The sequence below is a fragment of the Harpia harpyja genome, chromosome 18 (genome assembly GCF_026419915.1).
Source record: "Harpia harpyja isolate bHarHar1 chromosome 18, bHarHar1 primary haplotype, whole genome shotgun sequence".
NCBI classification, from domain to species: Eukaryota; Metazoa; Chordata; class Aves; order Accipitriformes; family Accipitridae; genus Harpia; species Harpia harpyja.
The window spans coordinates 4,763,840-4,778,487 of NC_068957.1; the positions used below are offsets into that span (position 1 = coordinate 4,763,840).

Genomic DNA, 14,648 nt, shown 5'->3' on the forward strand with positions numbered 1-14,648 from the left:
TATCCGATTTGATCATGCTGTGATGATAGCGTGAATTTGATTTTCATGACTCTTAAAATGATGGGGTTTGTTACTTTTGGTTTTTTGTGCGCGATGACATTTGCTGATCACGTGACAATACTGCAAAGGTATCAGATGTTCAAAAGTCGATATCGTGCTCGCTAGATGATTACTGTGACAGCATGCGGAGAATCTCCCGTTTATTAACGCATTAGATTTTTGCTGCCAGGTATCAGAAATTAATAGAAAATGAGGCTGGTTTATTTTTAGATACTGTTACTTTTGGCAACAAAATCCTCTGGTTGCCCACAAACATCAAGACCTCTGCCACGAGTCTTGAACTTATCCATCCAAATAAATTGAGAAAGTTTAAAGGCTGATAACCTACCAGCAAAATATGAAAGTACTGGCAGATGTTGATAGGTATGGGTCACGCTCTTACCTGGCCTTCCTGGAACACCTGGTGGACCAGGGCTACCTTTAGGACCTTCCAGAGGTGGCCCTGGTAATCCTGGTGGACCTGGTGGACCCTGTAGACCAGGGAATCCCTGGAAACCTGGTTCTCCCTTCAGACCTGGAAGTCCAGGGGGCCCTGGTGGGCCAGGTAACCCCAGTTCTCCTTTTTGCCCTGTAAAATCAAACAGCCATGTTTATGAATACTGTTACAAATTGATATGCAAAAAAGTCCAAATATCAGTTTGCAAAGCTGTTTCTCGCTCTTGCAGAAGGTGCAAGTCTGGCCACAAGTCACCTCATTTGCGCAGTGAGACAGTATAAAATTGGTCTAACATTCAGAAAAGAGTTAGGGCTAATAATTCTTGCAGGAGAAAGTGCTATAGCTTCTGACATGTTAAAAGGTCTTACTAAGTTTCACTTTACTACTCAGTGATGCTGTAGTTAATTCATAAACATTCTCTGAGTTTGTAAGCCTACAAGCAATGCTTTCTGTGAAGGAATCCCTCAATATTAAGACTTCATCATGTTTTTGAGACACTGCTGAAAGTTAAGACATACTTGCAGAATTTTCAAATAAGCTTGAGGAATTTAGGAGCTTTAATGCTACTGAAAAGTAATACAGCAAGCAGCGATATTTTCAAAGCAGCTTCATTTGTCTTCTGTTGTATGAATGCATTATTTACTGAGACAAATCAGCAAAGTTCCACACAATGCAGTAGACTATTATCCTGTGTGAATTTATTCTGTCTGCATAATTGCTAATTTACAAAATTCAGTAGTCAGTAATGAGTGTCTTTATTACCATGGTTAATAGAAAAAGATCTGCTGAGAAAAAAAAAAAAAAAAAAAGGTTATTTTAGTTGTTGCTATAGCATTCATTTGTTACAGAACATACAGCATGTCCTTCTTTTTTTGGTGTATAGATATATTTTACATTCATCCTTTTTAACAAAGAACAACAGAGAAACTTTACCTGACAATCCGGGAAGTCCTGGAGGTCCTGGGCGCCCAAAACCTGGTAGACCTGGAAAGAGAGAGATTCAGTTAATAATGAACATATAACTCTCAAGTCTCCAGGAACAGGTATATGAGGCTGAGAATGATGAAAGTGCTGTTGGTCTAAATCTCCAATTCCTCGAGACTACCAGGGTTCTCATTCACCAGTGTACACCAAAGACAGAGGTTTTGCTACAAAACGCATCTGTAAGTATTTCTATCGATTCACAAGATGCTCTTTCAGATTTTGAGAATTAACACATTTGCATTTTTGGTTGGGGTTCTACATTTAAGGCAGACATTACACTGTTTATCCATTCTGTAACTGAGTTGAAGCAATACAGCTACCATAGAATACAGGAACACGGGCTGGTGTTGAAGTCAGGTAATAAAAATTTAAGAGCTGATTGAATTCTTGTCCTGTGCTTCATTGGCAGCTTGACAGCACCCTTTGTGAACCATTCAGCAGCTGGGAACCACAGGAGCAGCTTTGAAAGTGTATGGGCAGTTATACGAAAAATCAAATGGAGAAAGCAGGACATCACAATGCAGAGCGAAGAGGAGAAAACAAACAGGAAGGCTACCTAACCTGGTTCGCCCTTCTGTCCAGCTGGTCCAGGGATACCGTCTCGACCAGGCTGTCCCTTCTCCCCAGAAGGACCAGGAGGGCCAGGACGACCGATATCACCTAAAAGGGGGATAGAACACATTAGCACAGTAATGCCTAACCTGCAATAAAAAAAAGCAACCTCCTCCCACCATCTGAATCTGAAGGTGTGACAATGAAATAACAAATTCACAAGGGTGTAATCTTAAAATTAAAACCTTTTTCTCTCTCCCCCCTGACAATTTAGAAAAGGCTTTTAGGCCTGTGACCTTTTAAGCAGTTCATGTTTGCTTAAAATAATATAATGCTTCCCTTTAGGATAAATTAGAATTTTGCTCCTATAAAAACAGGAGTACTTAACATAAATAAAGCCGGTAAATACTGAAACAGTTAACTTCTTGTTTCAATAGCTGATGATATGACTATGACAGCGGACATAAGTTGTCAAGAGAAAGTTAAAACTTCTTTCTTTTCTGTTTAATTTCAATGAACTAAGTGTGTGCAATGGTGTTTGAGAATCCATATACATATAGATGCATTTTCGTGATGTTAAAAAGGTAAGAAAGGAAGTGGCTTCATGCGTTATGTTTTTCACAGAAGCAGCTGACTTTTGCTGCGCTGTTCATACTCACCTACTGGCCCAGGTGGTCCAGGCAGTCCAGGATTACCTGGAGGCCCCTCAATACCTTTTGGTCCTGGAATTCCTGGCGTTCCTGTAAAATATGGGGGTTTTGATCAAATTAAGCGCAAAACTGGCTTTTTAGCAGATCTTGAAATGCTGTAATCTGAGATGCCCTGAGTAACAAATGAGCTAATTGTATCAAGATACTGTATTTATGCTCATTTTGCAGATTTACATCTGATCAAGGAGATGAATTATAAGGCAAAGAATGTACAGAAACAAAACATACTAGCACAACTGTCCTTACTGCTACTCTCAAGACTCTGTCTTCTTAAATGTTGAGTGCCCATGGCCAAGGACACAGGGAGTCTGGCAGTCTGCTAGGAAATTACCATTTTAGAGACAGGTGTTTCTGCTTGACAACAAATTGAAAGCATTATGAACTGTGCTTGGATAGTCCTTCTCCAATCCTCTTTTCCTTTCCTGAAAAAGGATCTTAATAAACATAGTCTTAATTAGAATTTACACCATATTCTCACCCCTACAGCATGAACTGAGCGGGAGGTAGGAGAAACAATTGATCTGTTGCAGTATGTCTGTTCTGAACAGCATCTGAGCCTGATCGAGGTAGTGCCTCAATACCCCGTTTTGACTGCTCAGAGTCTTTCAGGCATGATGTGAAGCAGAGATTAAAAACTGTCAGGTTCATGGCCAGGTTTTGTTCTCTTCTAAGCTTCCTGCTGCCATGACTACACTGTTACAAATTCCCTAACTTCCTACATTAAAGCAGCTCAAGCATGCTTGTAGAACAGCCTTTATTGCAAATGCAGCATTGGTAAAAACCTTGTTTCTTTAAATAGAGAATGGAAAAATTGACATACCCATAGACAATCTCTATTGATATTTTTTTAGAGAAGAGTGAAAACCTGATTTCATTATGTTTCAGAAAGAGATTCTCTTTAGAACATATTTTTAGATAATATATGCTATTTAAAAAGCCCAGTTTTCCTGATGACAATATTTTATCAATCCATGAAGTAGAAATACAGAGCCAAACGCAGCTATGTTGTGGGTCAGAGGAGGTGAGAGTCTGACTGCTGTGGGGAATGGAGAGCATTAGCTAACACAACAGCTACATCCTCTCAGAGCAGATGAATAATTTCAGAAGGCACTCTTAAGTCATACATTCACACACTTATTCTTGCAGTGACAATTCCAACAGCACAAAGCTGAGAAGCAGCAGATTGCTAGAAACTTTGAAAGAAGCTGCAGCCCTCCACCAATTACCCACTGTGTTTAGATGTATACAGCAATATAAGCAAGCAGGAAAATAAAAAAATCGTGTTCAGAATTACCTGGGAATCCAGGAAGGCCTGGTTCTCCTTTTGTACCTGGACTGCCCGGAAATCCAGGCAAACCAGGATTTCCAGCTATACCTTTACTGCCTGGACTACCTGGGTATCCAGGCAAACCGGGATCACCCTAGAAAACATTAAGCAGAAATGAGAACCTGGTCTTTGTAAGGTGCGTAAGCCCTTCTTGCATGTTCCCAGTCTTACCATGACAAAAAGGTCACCATTATATTGTGTACACTTCTCCTTACATCCAGTTAATGTTAACCATCTCACACAGAAAATTAATTGGAAATAGCAATTGTAAAGACTTTAACAGTTTTCCCCTACAATTTTGTACAGATTATCGTAGCTTTTCCTCAGAACTGGCCTACATTAAAGAAAAAAAGTGTTCTCTTCTTTCAGAGGAGACAGGGATTTTTACCCCATGATAATGCAGAAGAAAAAAAGAAATCTGTGGAGCTTTTATCATGCAATGTTTTTGCTAAATTAATTGCTGCTCAACATCAATTGTAAGGCATCAGTGAAGGCTACTAGATATTCTGTAGGTCTTTTTGTCACCTTTTTGTGGGTGACAGAAAGAACGATGCAGGTAAATGTTAGTGCAAATGTTCTACATAGACTTAAAAATTGTAAGCAGCAGTAATCATGATATATCATTAGTAATTTACTCTTAAAAGCACATTGTCTTAATTTTTTTAGAATTAACTACATCATTAGACATGGGAACAATGATATTAATTGTGTAAATCCCTGCCAAGTACCAAAATGTCAGCAGGTGTCACAGTGCAGACTAGGCCACTAACTGAACACAACTTGGAAGGTCTGGTAAACAATCTTCTCCTTTAACCAAATTAAATTATATGTAAATATTTTCACCTTTAAAATTAGAAATATTTGCTCCCACCTGAAAAGAACAAACCACAGTCAACCCTACTTGTTATTCACATATTTATATACATATTTACAATTATAAATAATAATAATAATATATTAAGTTATAATAAAAAAAAAATCAACACAGAATCTAATTCCCTTATGGAATTTTCTGTTGAAGAATTTTGTAAATGTACCTTTGGTCCAGGGAGACCAGGAATACCAATGCTTGAAAGACCAGGGTCACCTTTCTCCCCTTTCAGTCCAGGAAATCCTGCAGGCCCAGGCTGCCCTGGACGTCCTGCTATTCCTTGGCTGCCTTTAATCCCTGGGGGACCTGTCCAAAGATAAAATACAAGTTTTATAAATATAAATAAAACTTCTGCAGTGGTTTAGAGAAATCACTCAAATTACAGCAACTGAACTAGAAAGCACTAACAAATTTACTGGCTGGCTTTGAATACCTAATGTGTTTTTATTTTTTAAAAAACCCTAAATTATCTAAAAATCTCTCATGGCTTTTTGCATGACATTTCTAAGCTTTCTTTTTTTATTCTTAATTTACACAAACCCAAATATCTCGTTGTAGTATTTAGGCACAATTTAATATTAGAATCCTCAGAAACTGGAATTTTTGGTTCAGCAATCTTTCTAAATAACTAAATTCACTTTCTCCTTCCTCTTTTGCTTGTGTCTGATGTCTGTCTTCTGACAGGTGGGTTTACAGTCATCTTTTTTTCTGAACTTTCACAGAGTGGAATCAGAGAAACCAGAAAAGTTTGAAAGTTACAAAATGTAGATCATTCTGCTTCTACATCTGTAACCACTTTAAAATAATATGTATTTACAATATATTTGCTATTTCCATTTTCTGTTTTAACGGGTATTTCCAATTTCTTATGTACTGTTTCAACAAGTATGTATGTAGGGCTTTATGTATTCCTCATCTGCATTACCATTTAAATATATTATTAGATACTGCACACAAGCAGATTCACCTTCGTACTATATAAAAGGAAAACATTAGCCAAAATGAAGTAAGATACAAGTACAGAAACCAACCTGGAAGGCCCATCTCCCCCATGGCACCTTTTAACCCTGGAGGTCCTGTTGGTCCTGGCTGCCCAGGAAGCCCCATGTCTCCCTTGGTGCCTAGGAAAGTTGTGGGTTTAGTTAATTAATGGCAATAATTAAAAGTTTCTGACATTCATGCGTTCTCATATGAATATGCTTGTCATCTAATTACAAAGGCAATGGATTTGGAGTTGCTTTAGGCCTCATACTGCTCCTACATGCTTTTCACACCCATTTGTAGTGAAATATTAAACGTCTTCAGTTTATTCCAAACCAAGATTTGATCCAGGCAACTTTGTTTTGAAGATTAGTCTAATGAAATGGGTCAAATCTCAGTCCATGACTTAGTAACCATCTGAAACAATTTAGTACTGGTGTGACTTGGTCTCTCATGAGTTGTTCTGCAGAATGAACGCATTATCTCTTTCTCATTTGCAATAGGTCTTCAGTAGCTCCTATTATGGAATTAAATGCGACCTACAATGCTTAAACTAGTTTGAGTCCTGGATGGTTTAAAAAATTCCCCAAGCCCAACAAGATATTTAGAGCAAGACCTACATTAGACATAGCAAGAAAAGATTCAGGATGTCAGATAAATTGTTACAGCTATAGGAAGAAGCAGTGCAAAACAGAATTTGTTTTCTTGATCCTTGCAAATCTTTAAAGCAAGGTATGACATCCAGACAGCCTTTGCAATACATTCATTTGGCCATTTGAGTATAATGACTAACAATATAAGAAATAAACATATGAAACGGACAAGTCCTGTTGGCAGATCCTGCAGTCATGTTGCTTGCTCAAGCAGCAAGCACTTTTCCAGTCATCCTAAAAGCTATCCTAATCTTCAATGGGATCAGCTTAAAACTGCTTTGGGGTCTGTTAGAAGGAAAGAGCTCAAAGCGTGCTGTTTGGATAATGATTTTAAATGTCCCAAAACTGTGCTGCAGCTTTAAGTGTAAATCCCTAGGTTTTGCTTAGATATACCTGGATTAACATCCCAGTCCCATGTGGTAAAAACGCATGCAAATTTTTACACATCAAAACTGTCCATCTGAGGCCTTGTTTACTTACCTGGCAATCCTGGCACACCTGGTGGGCCACTAAGTCCTGGTGGGCCTGGGTCACCTGGAAGACCTTGATAACCTTTCTGTCCTGATAAACCAGGAATACCTCAAAGGAAAAAGGTACATTTTATTATTATTACTATTACTACTACTGTATGTTTTCTTTTACCTGAAGAGATCAGATGTAGCTGTAGGTGAATAAAAATCCAAATAGGGATTTTTCTTCAGTAAATATAATTCCCCCTAGTTTAGCAAAGAGAAGTATCGCAGAACACAAAATATCGCTTCTGGAAAGTTTAAAAGTACTACAGAACAGGAACAATCTATGTAAGTATAGGAAAAAGTATCTTTATGACTAATGCCAATATACTTCATTCAGAAGGGACTGTCTTTTCAGAGGAGCAGGCTCCGTGCTAACCTCTCTATATTCATCCACATTATTTATATACATGTTTAATTGCATTGCTACACCAGAAGCACTTTGGGACTGATATATTATAAAAAGTAATGCAGGTATTTTAGCAGCTTTTTACAAATTCTGTGTGGCTGTTATCCCATACAATAACTTCGTGCTGCCCTGCAGGCATAGTTAAATCTGCCCTCTACAGCTCTTACTTAACAGACGTGGGGGGGGGGGGGGAGCTAAGTGCCTTAGGATCCTACCTAGGCTTCATAGACATTAATACAATAGATAAATTAGCACAACAATGGCTGGCCCAACATTAGAGAAAGGCATTCTGGTTCTCTCTAGGGTAGAGTATTTTTACTCTTCTCAAGACTACATTAGAGTTCAAAGGAGATGTCAGAACCCTTGGCGGGGGAGGAGGGGAAGCCTGCAAGCGAGAGAAAACAGACTTGAGTGAATGGAGAAAACCTTCCAGGCTACCAGCTTCCCTAGTAGAAACACCCACAGAGATGACATGTAGCTCAGGGGACGGTAAGCTTACAGAGATACCCAAAGGGAGAATCTGGAGGTGATGCATGAGCAGAGGACCCGTACAATTCCATCCTACAAGGCAAAGGCCCAAGGGCCTTCCAGACAGCAGGAATGCAACCAGCACAGCAGCCATGACAACTATCTCTTATCACGCTTAGGAATAACACCTACAAGACTGAATTGTAATCCCGCTGAAAGCACCTTAGTACTATTACAATATCGCCATATGCCAAATAACAGTAACAGTTAATGAGAAAGGACATTGCAAACTAACCATACAGAGTAACTTGGTCACAGAACCACTTAAGAAAAAAGCCTAAAATTAGAGAACCTTAAGCCACCTCTAGATTCTGACTTTATTTTTTTCTGTAAGCAAGAATGAACTGTAATGGATTCAGTTACAGGTCACTGTTTTCTGTAGAGGACAAACCACCTCTCCAGACCCACATGCAAAGTTCTGTACCTGGAACACCTGGCTCGCCTTTTTCTCCTTTTGCTCCTAGCTGTTTTGGATCAACTTTTCCAGGTGGACCTGGCAGGCCTGCTTCACCTTTGATGCCCTTCTGTCCTACTGGTCCAGGAGGCCCTGGCGGGCCAGGTAATCCATTATTACCTACAGTAGGTACAGACAATAAAAGTGAAAAAAATATAATTCTTAAGGTAGGCTAATATATTTGTAAATGCTTTTTCTTACATAGGGAGTCATGATTTATTCATGAAGTTGGAATTCACTAAATGATCAGTCAGTTTATGCAAGATTCTCCACAGCATCTTAAGCCCTGGAACAAAGCCGAGAGAGTGGCCTGCATGGGGAGGTCTGTATGCTGCAGTCTGTCAGCTCTGGCCAGCCCACCTCAGAAGAAGCAGCTGTCTGTATGATCCACATCGAGAGAGCTCCCAGAGCCCCACTACACTGTGCCACTAGCACAGAGGAGTTGCAACAGCTACAGCAGCTTTGGATTCACAGCCTCCTTGTTCTGGGGAGATGAGTGGGTTTTTCTTCTACCAAAGTATTTCAAAATTCATCTCCAACAAGGGGGTTGGGAAAATGTAGATAGAATAGTTTCTCTGTGATATCTGTAGAGTTGATTCTGCATGACTCCATAACCCAAAGCTGCTGATTTTCTTCTTTCTCCGGCTTAAAGCAGACATTACAACATACTTCAGAAATATTGCCCTACCTCAATGCCATCAATCCAAAGGTAATGTTTTAAAAATAGCTAACATGTCATGACATCAATCAAAAAAAACCAGTGACTGAATGCTATGGCTTAAAACTGCAAAGCAATTCTGAACATCAGCACTGTCAAAAGAAGACAACCTAAGCAGATCCCAGTAATGAAGATCTAGATGTTAGTATTACAAAGCCTCTTTCCACACAGAACATGGAAAACAGCATTCTGCATTCTCTTCAGGGGCGGACAAAAGAAACATTACCTTTCAAGCCAGGCAGGCCATTTCTTCCAGGAGTTCCTGGAGGCCCTGGAGGACCAGGAGCTCCCATGACGCCCATCTCACCTTTGGCACCTAAATGCATTGAATCACCATTGTCATTCTGAACAAAAACTCAAAACCTATCAGTACCTAACATTTACTTCCCTGCATCTCTATGGTATTTATTAACCAGCACATGCGTATAAGGCCTGTTTTAAAGGAATTACAAGCACTCAGTTCCTGTATAGGTCTAAATCAGATAAAATGACACTTGAAAACTGTGGCAAATTTTCCAGTTAGGTCCTGGGAAGAAAATTTGCAGTGCGCTGTTCTTTATGGTAGAAAGAATATGTATACCTCCAATAAGTTTAGTTCCCTGGTTTGAAACATAAATACTTATTTGAAAGCAAACTTGAATTTATTGAAAGCCAAAAAGACAATTAGGTATACACTATTTCTAGAATCTTTTGTATCGTCCCCTCTATCTGAAGACAGAGATTCTCAAAATTCACTTTTGAGATTTCTATTCCAGAAGGTAAAACAGACTATTGTAACTGAATAGTCTAACACACAGAATAAGGAAATTAAAACTATGTGTTGGATCCAATTGATAGAATTTGTTTAAAGGAAGTAATTACAAATGCTATTTCTAAATTGTACCAGTGACTAAGAAAAAAAAAATCACAAAATAAATTAGAAAAGCGTCATAAAAATGGTGATCAAAGTCACGTTTGAAAGTTATGAAACAGAATAACATGGAAAATATTTGAATCAAGTTACAGGGAAGAGTAGAGAGATGACAAGGATTTTAATGCAATGAATTTTGTTATGATTTTTTTTTAAAAAGTATGAGATGTAATGGTTACATGTATCCAACTTTAAATGGATAGGATAAACATTGAAGCTCATTAAGGTAGCATGCCCAAGCATAAAGAGCACCCACCTGTAACTACAGTTTGGTCTTTGTCCACAGGTAAAAAATGTGAACTTACCTGGAAATCCAGGTATTCCATCCCGGCCAGGTGGTCCAGGTGAACCCTGAGGCCCTGGGAGACCAGGGGGTCCTGGATATCCTGGGGCTCCACGGTCACCTGGAGGACCAGGAACGTCGAAGCCTGGAGGACCTGGATCCCCCTTCTCCCCTGGAATGCCCTGCAACCCTAGACAACATTGTTAAGACACAATCTTTTAGCAAAAAGTAAGGCAAGGCTGAGATATGTGTGTGTCTAGGCGTAGTACTGTAGGAATAGCTAAGTTTTATCTGCAGTCTGTTCCTAGCACTGATGAAAACCCTGCAATTCTTCTAAAGGCATTTATTTTTTAATGGCTTCCACGTATTAAAAGGCCATGTTCTCCTGAAAAGAAGCATTACTAAAACTTTACCAAGTTGTAGCAAATGCAATTAAAAAAAAAAATCTCAAAAGGAAAACAACAACTCTCTTCAACAGCCCTTTAAGTCTGATTAATAAAACAAAAAGCCAAGATTGATCAGACTGGTTTGTATTCTATCATTAAGCATTGAGATTCTTACAAGTATATTTCCATTAATGATTCAATTTTACTACATTCTAAGATAACATCAGCTGAATATTTTTGAAGGACAGCAAAATCCTGCATTGCATTACATTTCCCTGAATGAAAAATATGAATTGTCAAAATACGCTTAGGACTGTTTAATGCTAATGATACTGAGCTTGAGGCACTGCTGAAGCAAGCAGTGCTTGCTTCCCTCCTGTGCACTGTATCAGTGAAGATGCTCACTCTGGAAATGTAGCCGACAAAAAAGGATTATTCTTAAATCTGAAGTTAAGAAAAGGCTTTGGTAAAGAAACCACAGTACCTGGGGAACCTGAGGTTCAAAAACCAACGAGTTAGAGCTCATCAGGAAGTTGAGACAGGTAGCAGTAAGGAGTTGTAGTAGTCGTTAAGTTAGGAAACAAAATAAAGCACATACAGATTAGAACAAAGAAAAAAATCTACCCTAAAGTTGCCAAAAGCAGATCTAAGTACAAAGAATACAACACTAATGCAGTTAAGAGAAACCAGACGGCAAGGAAAATTGGAAGTCTTTTCAAAATGCAGCCACCACTGTATGCAGAAACAAGAAACTCAGTGAGATATTTTCAAATATTGATGGTATATTTTAAAAATAAAATTATCTTTCCCTCTCTACTTTTCTACTATTCTCTTCACAACTGGGGAACAAGGTTTTTCTGAACTGTTTCTTACACAAGACTGTGATTTCTAGATACTGGCTTGGACACCTTCTGAACACCAATGTACACCCTACCAATCAGCTTCTTGTTGATGTGCATCACATTCTGGTAAATCCCTTCAAATAGGGATTTTCAAAAGATGCTTCTTTAAAACGCAAAACCCTTCTAAATATTTTTTTCCACATTCTTTTAGTTCTATTATGCAAATTTACATTGTTACACCTACAGAGATAGTATATCGCATGTTCCATGCCCTAGCATAGTCTACTAAGATTATGACAACACCATGCCAAAACCTCATAAATTAACTACAAGGCAGTATTACTCTCTAACTCTGTAACGGTGACCCCTGCTCTCGACTGCAGGAACAAGTTTAGGAGTGATGTCACGATGTGCTCTCTGCACACTAAAAAGGCAGATCAAGTTTTCTTGACAGCATAGGCTATAGACTTCCATTTATTTAATGATAAACATGCTCCCCTTTGGCAGCAACTTATCACTGCATTAAACTATGCTGTCATGTGCCTGGAACTGCTTACTTTGCAGAGAAAAAAACAGTACCAGAGGATGGATAGGAACTACACATTGTCTGCGCTTAAGGGGTCTCTATCAGCAAGTGGGGGAAAAAAAAAAAAAAATATAGCCCAGTAATAGGACAAACTCCATATCTAGAATGGTAAAGATACTTTAAAAATAGAAATGACTTCTAACTGAATTTCTGGTTCTCAAAAATGTAACCATATCATAATTAGAACAATATAGACAACACAATAAATTCTAAAGTAATTTGTTACATATTCAAAAAAAGAAGAATGTTGAGTTACTGCAAACTATTTGAAGTAATGGTGGTGCAGAGAAAGGAAATTCTGAACAGGGAAATCCTTTCAAGAATTTTCCAAATTACCTGAAAAACAGAGCCCCAGCAACTTTACCCTAATGTTGCATAAAGGAACAGAATCAAAACAGCCTAGTAAAACAAACAGGGGATGCGAGATGGTAATGTAAGGCATTCTGCACAGAACAGAGAAATAGCAATGCAAAGGGAAATAACAAGGACTTCTCAAGTGGGACCTTCAACCATGCACTAGATTTCAGAGCCACCATGCTGTTAGTAGCCACAATGATTAGTCCGTACAGACATGAAGAGCAAAAATACAAGCATTTCAAATCTACCAACTCTAGTACTAATTGTGCATTTGTCAAAATTGGTATTTTGAAGAATAAATCGGTGATCACGTGAAATCAAATTCTGGCTAACACCAGAAGAGATGTTACAGGAAGACAAAAGGACATGCATTGGATGTAACATTCAAACCCATACTAATACATCTCATTCCTCACCCCAGATACACACCTGTGTTGCCTTCTGTTTTAGTTCAGCCTCAAGTGCAACCACAGGTTCAGGACAGTATAGTAAGCATAGTACGCCAGGCAGCGGACCCACCTGCTGGCTCAGGGAACCTCTGTGCACATTGTCCAGACCCCTTCTGTCCCTAGCTCTTAATACTGAACACACTCAAGGCTTGCTGGTTCAGTGGCCACACCTTCCTTTCCCCACTGGGAACCTTGTGAAAAAATATACTTAAACATGACCCACACTTTATGTATGCGAGTAGAACTCAAATTCCATGGGCCTACTTACTCAAGTGCTTGCCTATGTTCAAGTTAAGCACTTTGCTGAATTTCAGCTTACAGTTCATAAAGATCTGAACATGATCAACCAATCTGTGATCCATGCTCTTACAGTTGGCCATGAATTTTTCAGCATGCATTGCGAACAATGCCAATCCCAGTGCTGGCATACAAACACATTCAAAAAGTGCAGCTCACAAACACGAAACGTAAACAGTCATACAGGCATGGCAAGAACCAGATGGGTTGTGAAGTGTTTCAGCGGCAGGCATGCTCAAGTTCCCAGAGAACGTTCTCATTGTGGTGACTGCCACACTTTTGCAACATCAGGAGTTGGTGCACAGCAAGCCCATTCACTGAATGAAGGGGAAAAGGAATTTCCCTAAACAAACTTTGTGAATAGAATGATGTGCATGCATGCACATGTACCCTTTGTGCACAGAGATGGAACAAGTTCTTCTCTTCATCAGTCACCAGTCATTTTAGACAAAAGAAATCAAACTCCCTTCAGATACATATTCCTAATTTTCACTATCCTTAGATTCTACCTTGTCAATCTACTTTAAACCTATTAGGACTCATAAAACTTTTTGGTTTTGCAGAAAAGAAGTGTGCAAGAGAATCATGAACTCCAGAACTCAGAGGTTTCTGTAAGAGGAATTCTAAAGCTCTTTTCCAGGTGTCCTTATGACAAGATGAATGTGTATGACCTTTTACTGACAGGCTTTTGTTGAAACAGTATCATGTCACTACTTGGAGAACATTTTCTCTTCTACAAACTAATGAACCAGCTAGTTTTGAATACTCATGCTTTCTTCCTTTCCACATTAACTGAGTTAAATTGTGCTTCAGCTTCCATTCAGGGAGAAAAAAAAAAAAACAGCGCCTAGCCACATCAGGGAGAACCTGAATTAATCCCTTGATTTTGCATTCACCATGTAAGTAGAGGGACGACAAACAGCATTGTATAGGGGATTGAGTTTGTCTGCTTTTTTTCCAAACCAGAAATTAATTTTCTAGATAACAATGTAAAAAAGTTATTTAAAAATACCTCTCACCCAGTGAATTTGGAATACAGTTTGGTAAGCTAGATAATTGCTTTGGAATTTAAAGACCATCTTGCTATTTGAAAGCAATGTAATGACAGCACAGTACAAGCAGCTAAAGGCAGCTTTCCTCCTCTTCTGTATCCCCAAAACCTCTGCACTGACATTGTGCTCCCTTCTGTCTTGTCCTGAAGAGTATTGTGATAAACCCCTTCACAGAGATTTTGTCACTATCTGTGCACAGCACTTCCTAGAATTTCTGCTGAGGCTGCAAGTCATCTCCAAAGTGGGCTTTTACACCCTTGAGACCTCTCTAAGTCGTGCAAATGGCAGGGC

The 14,648-nt window shown here is 39.0% G+C and overlaps 1 protein-coding gene across 1 annotated transcript in view; it reads right to left on the reverse strand.

Annotated features, from left to right (window-relative positions):
• COL4A5 (collagen type IV alpha 5 chain) overlaps positions 1-14,648 on the reverse strand; it is an 89,622-nt gene that overhangs the window by 17,114 nt on the left and 57,860 nt on the right. Inside the window, exons 31-41 of the mRNA XM_052813084.1 lie at positions 10,411-10,578; positions 9,422-9,511; positions 8,448-8,597; positions 7,055-7,153; positions 5,972-6,061; positions 5,107-5,246; positions 4,037-4,163; positions 2,692-2,772; positions 2,042-2,140; positions 1,430-1,480; positions 443-628 (exon numbers count right to left, since the gene is read on the reverse strand). Of these exons, the coding sequence (XP_052669044.1) occupies positions 443-628; positions 1,430-1,480; positions 2,042-2,140; positions 2,692-2,772; positions 4,037-4,163; positions 5,107-5,246; positions 5,972-6,061; positions 7,055-7,153; positions 8,448-8,597; positions 9,422-9,511; positions 10,411-10,578 (1,281 nt within the window). The remainder of the gene's footprint in view (positions 1-442; positions 629-1,429; positions 1,481-2,041; positions 2,141-2,691; positions 2,773-4,036; positions 4,164-5,106; positions 5,247-5,971; positions 6,062-7,054; positions 7,154-8,447; positions 8,598-9,421; positions 9,512-10,410; positions 10,579-14,648) is intronic.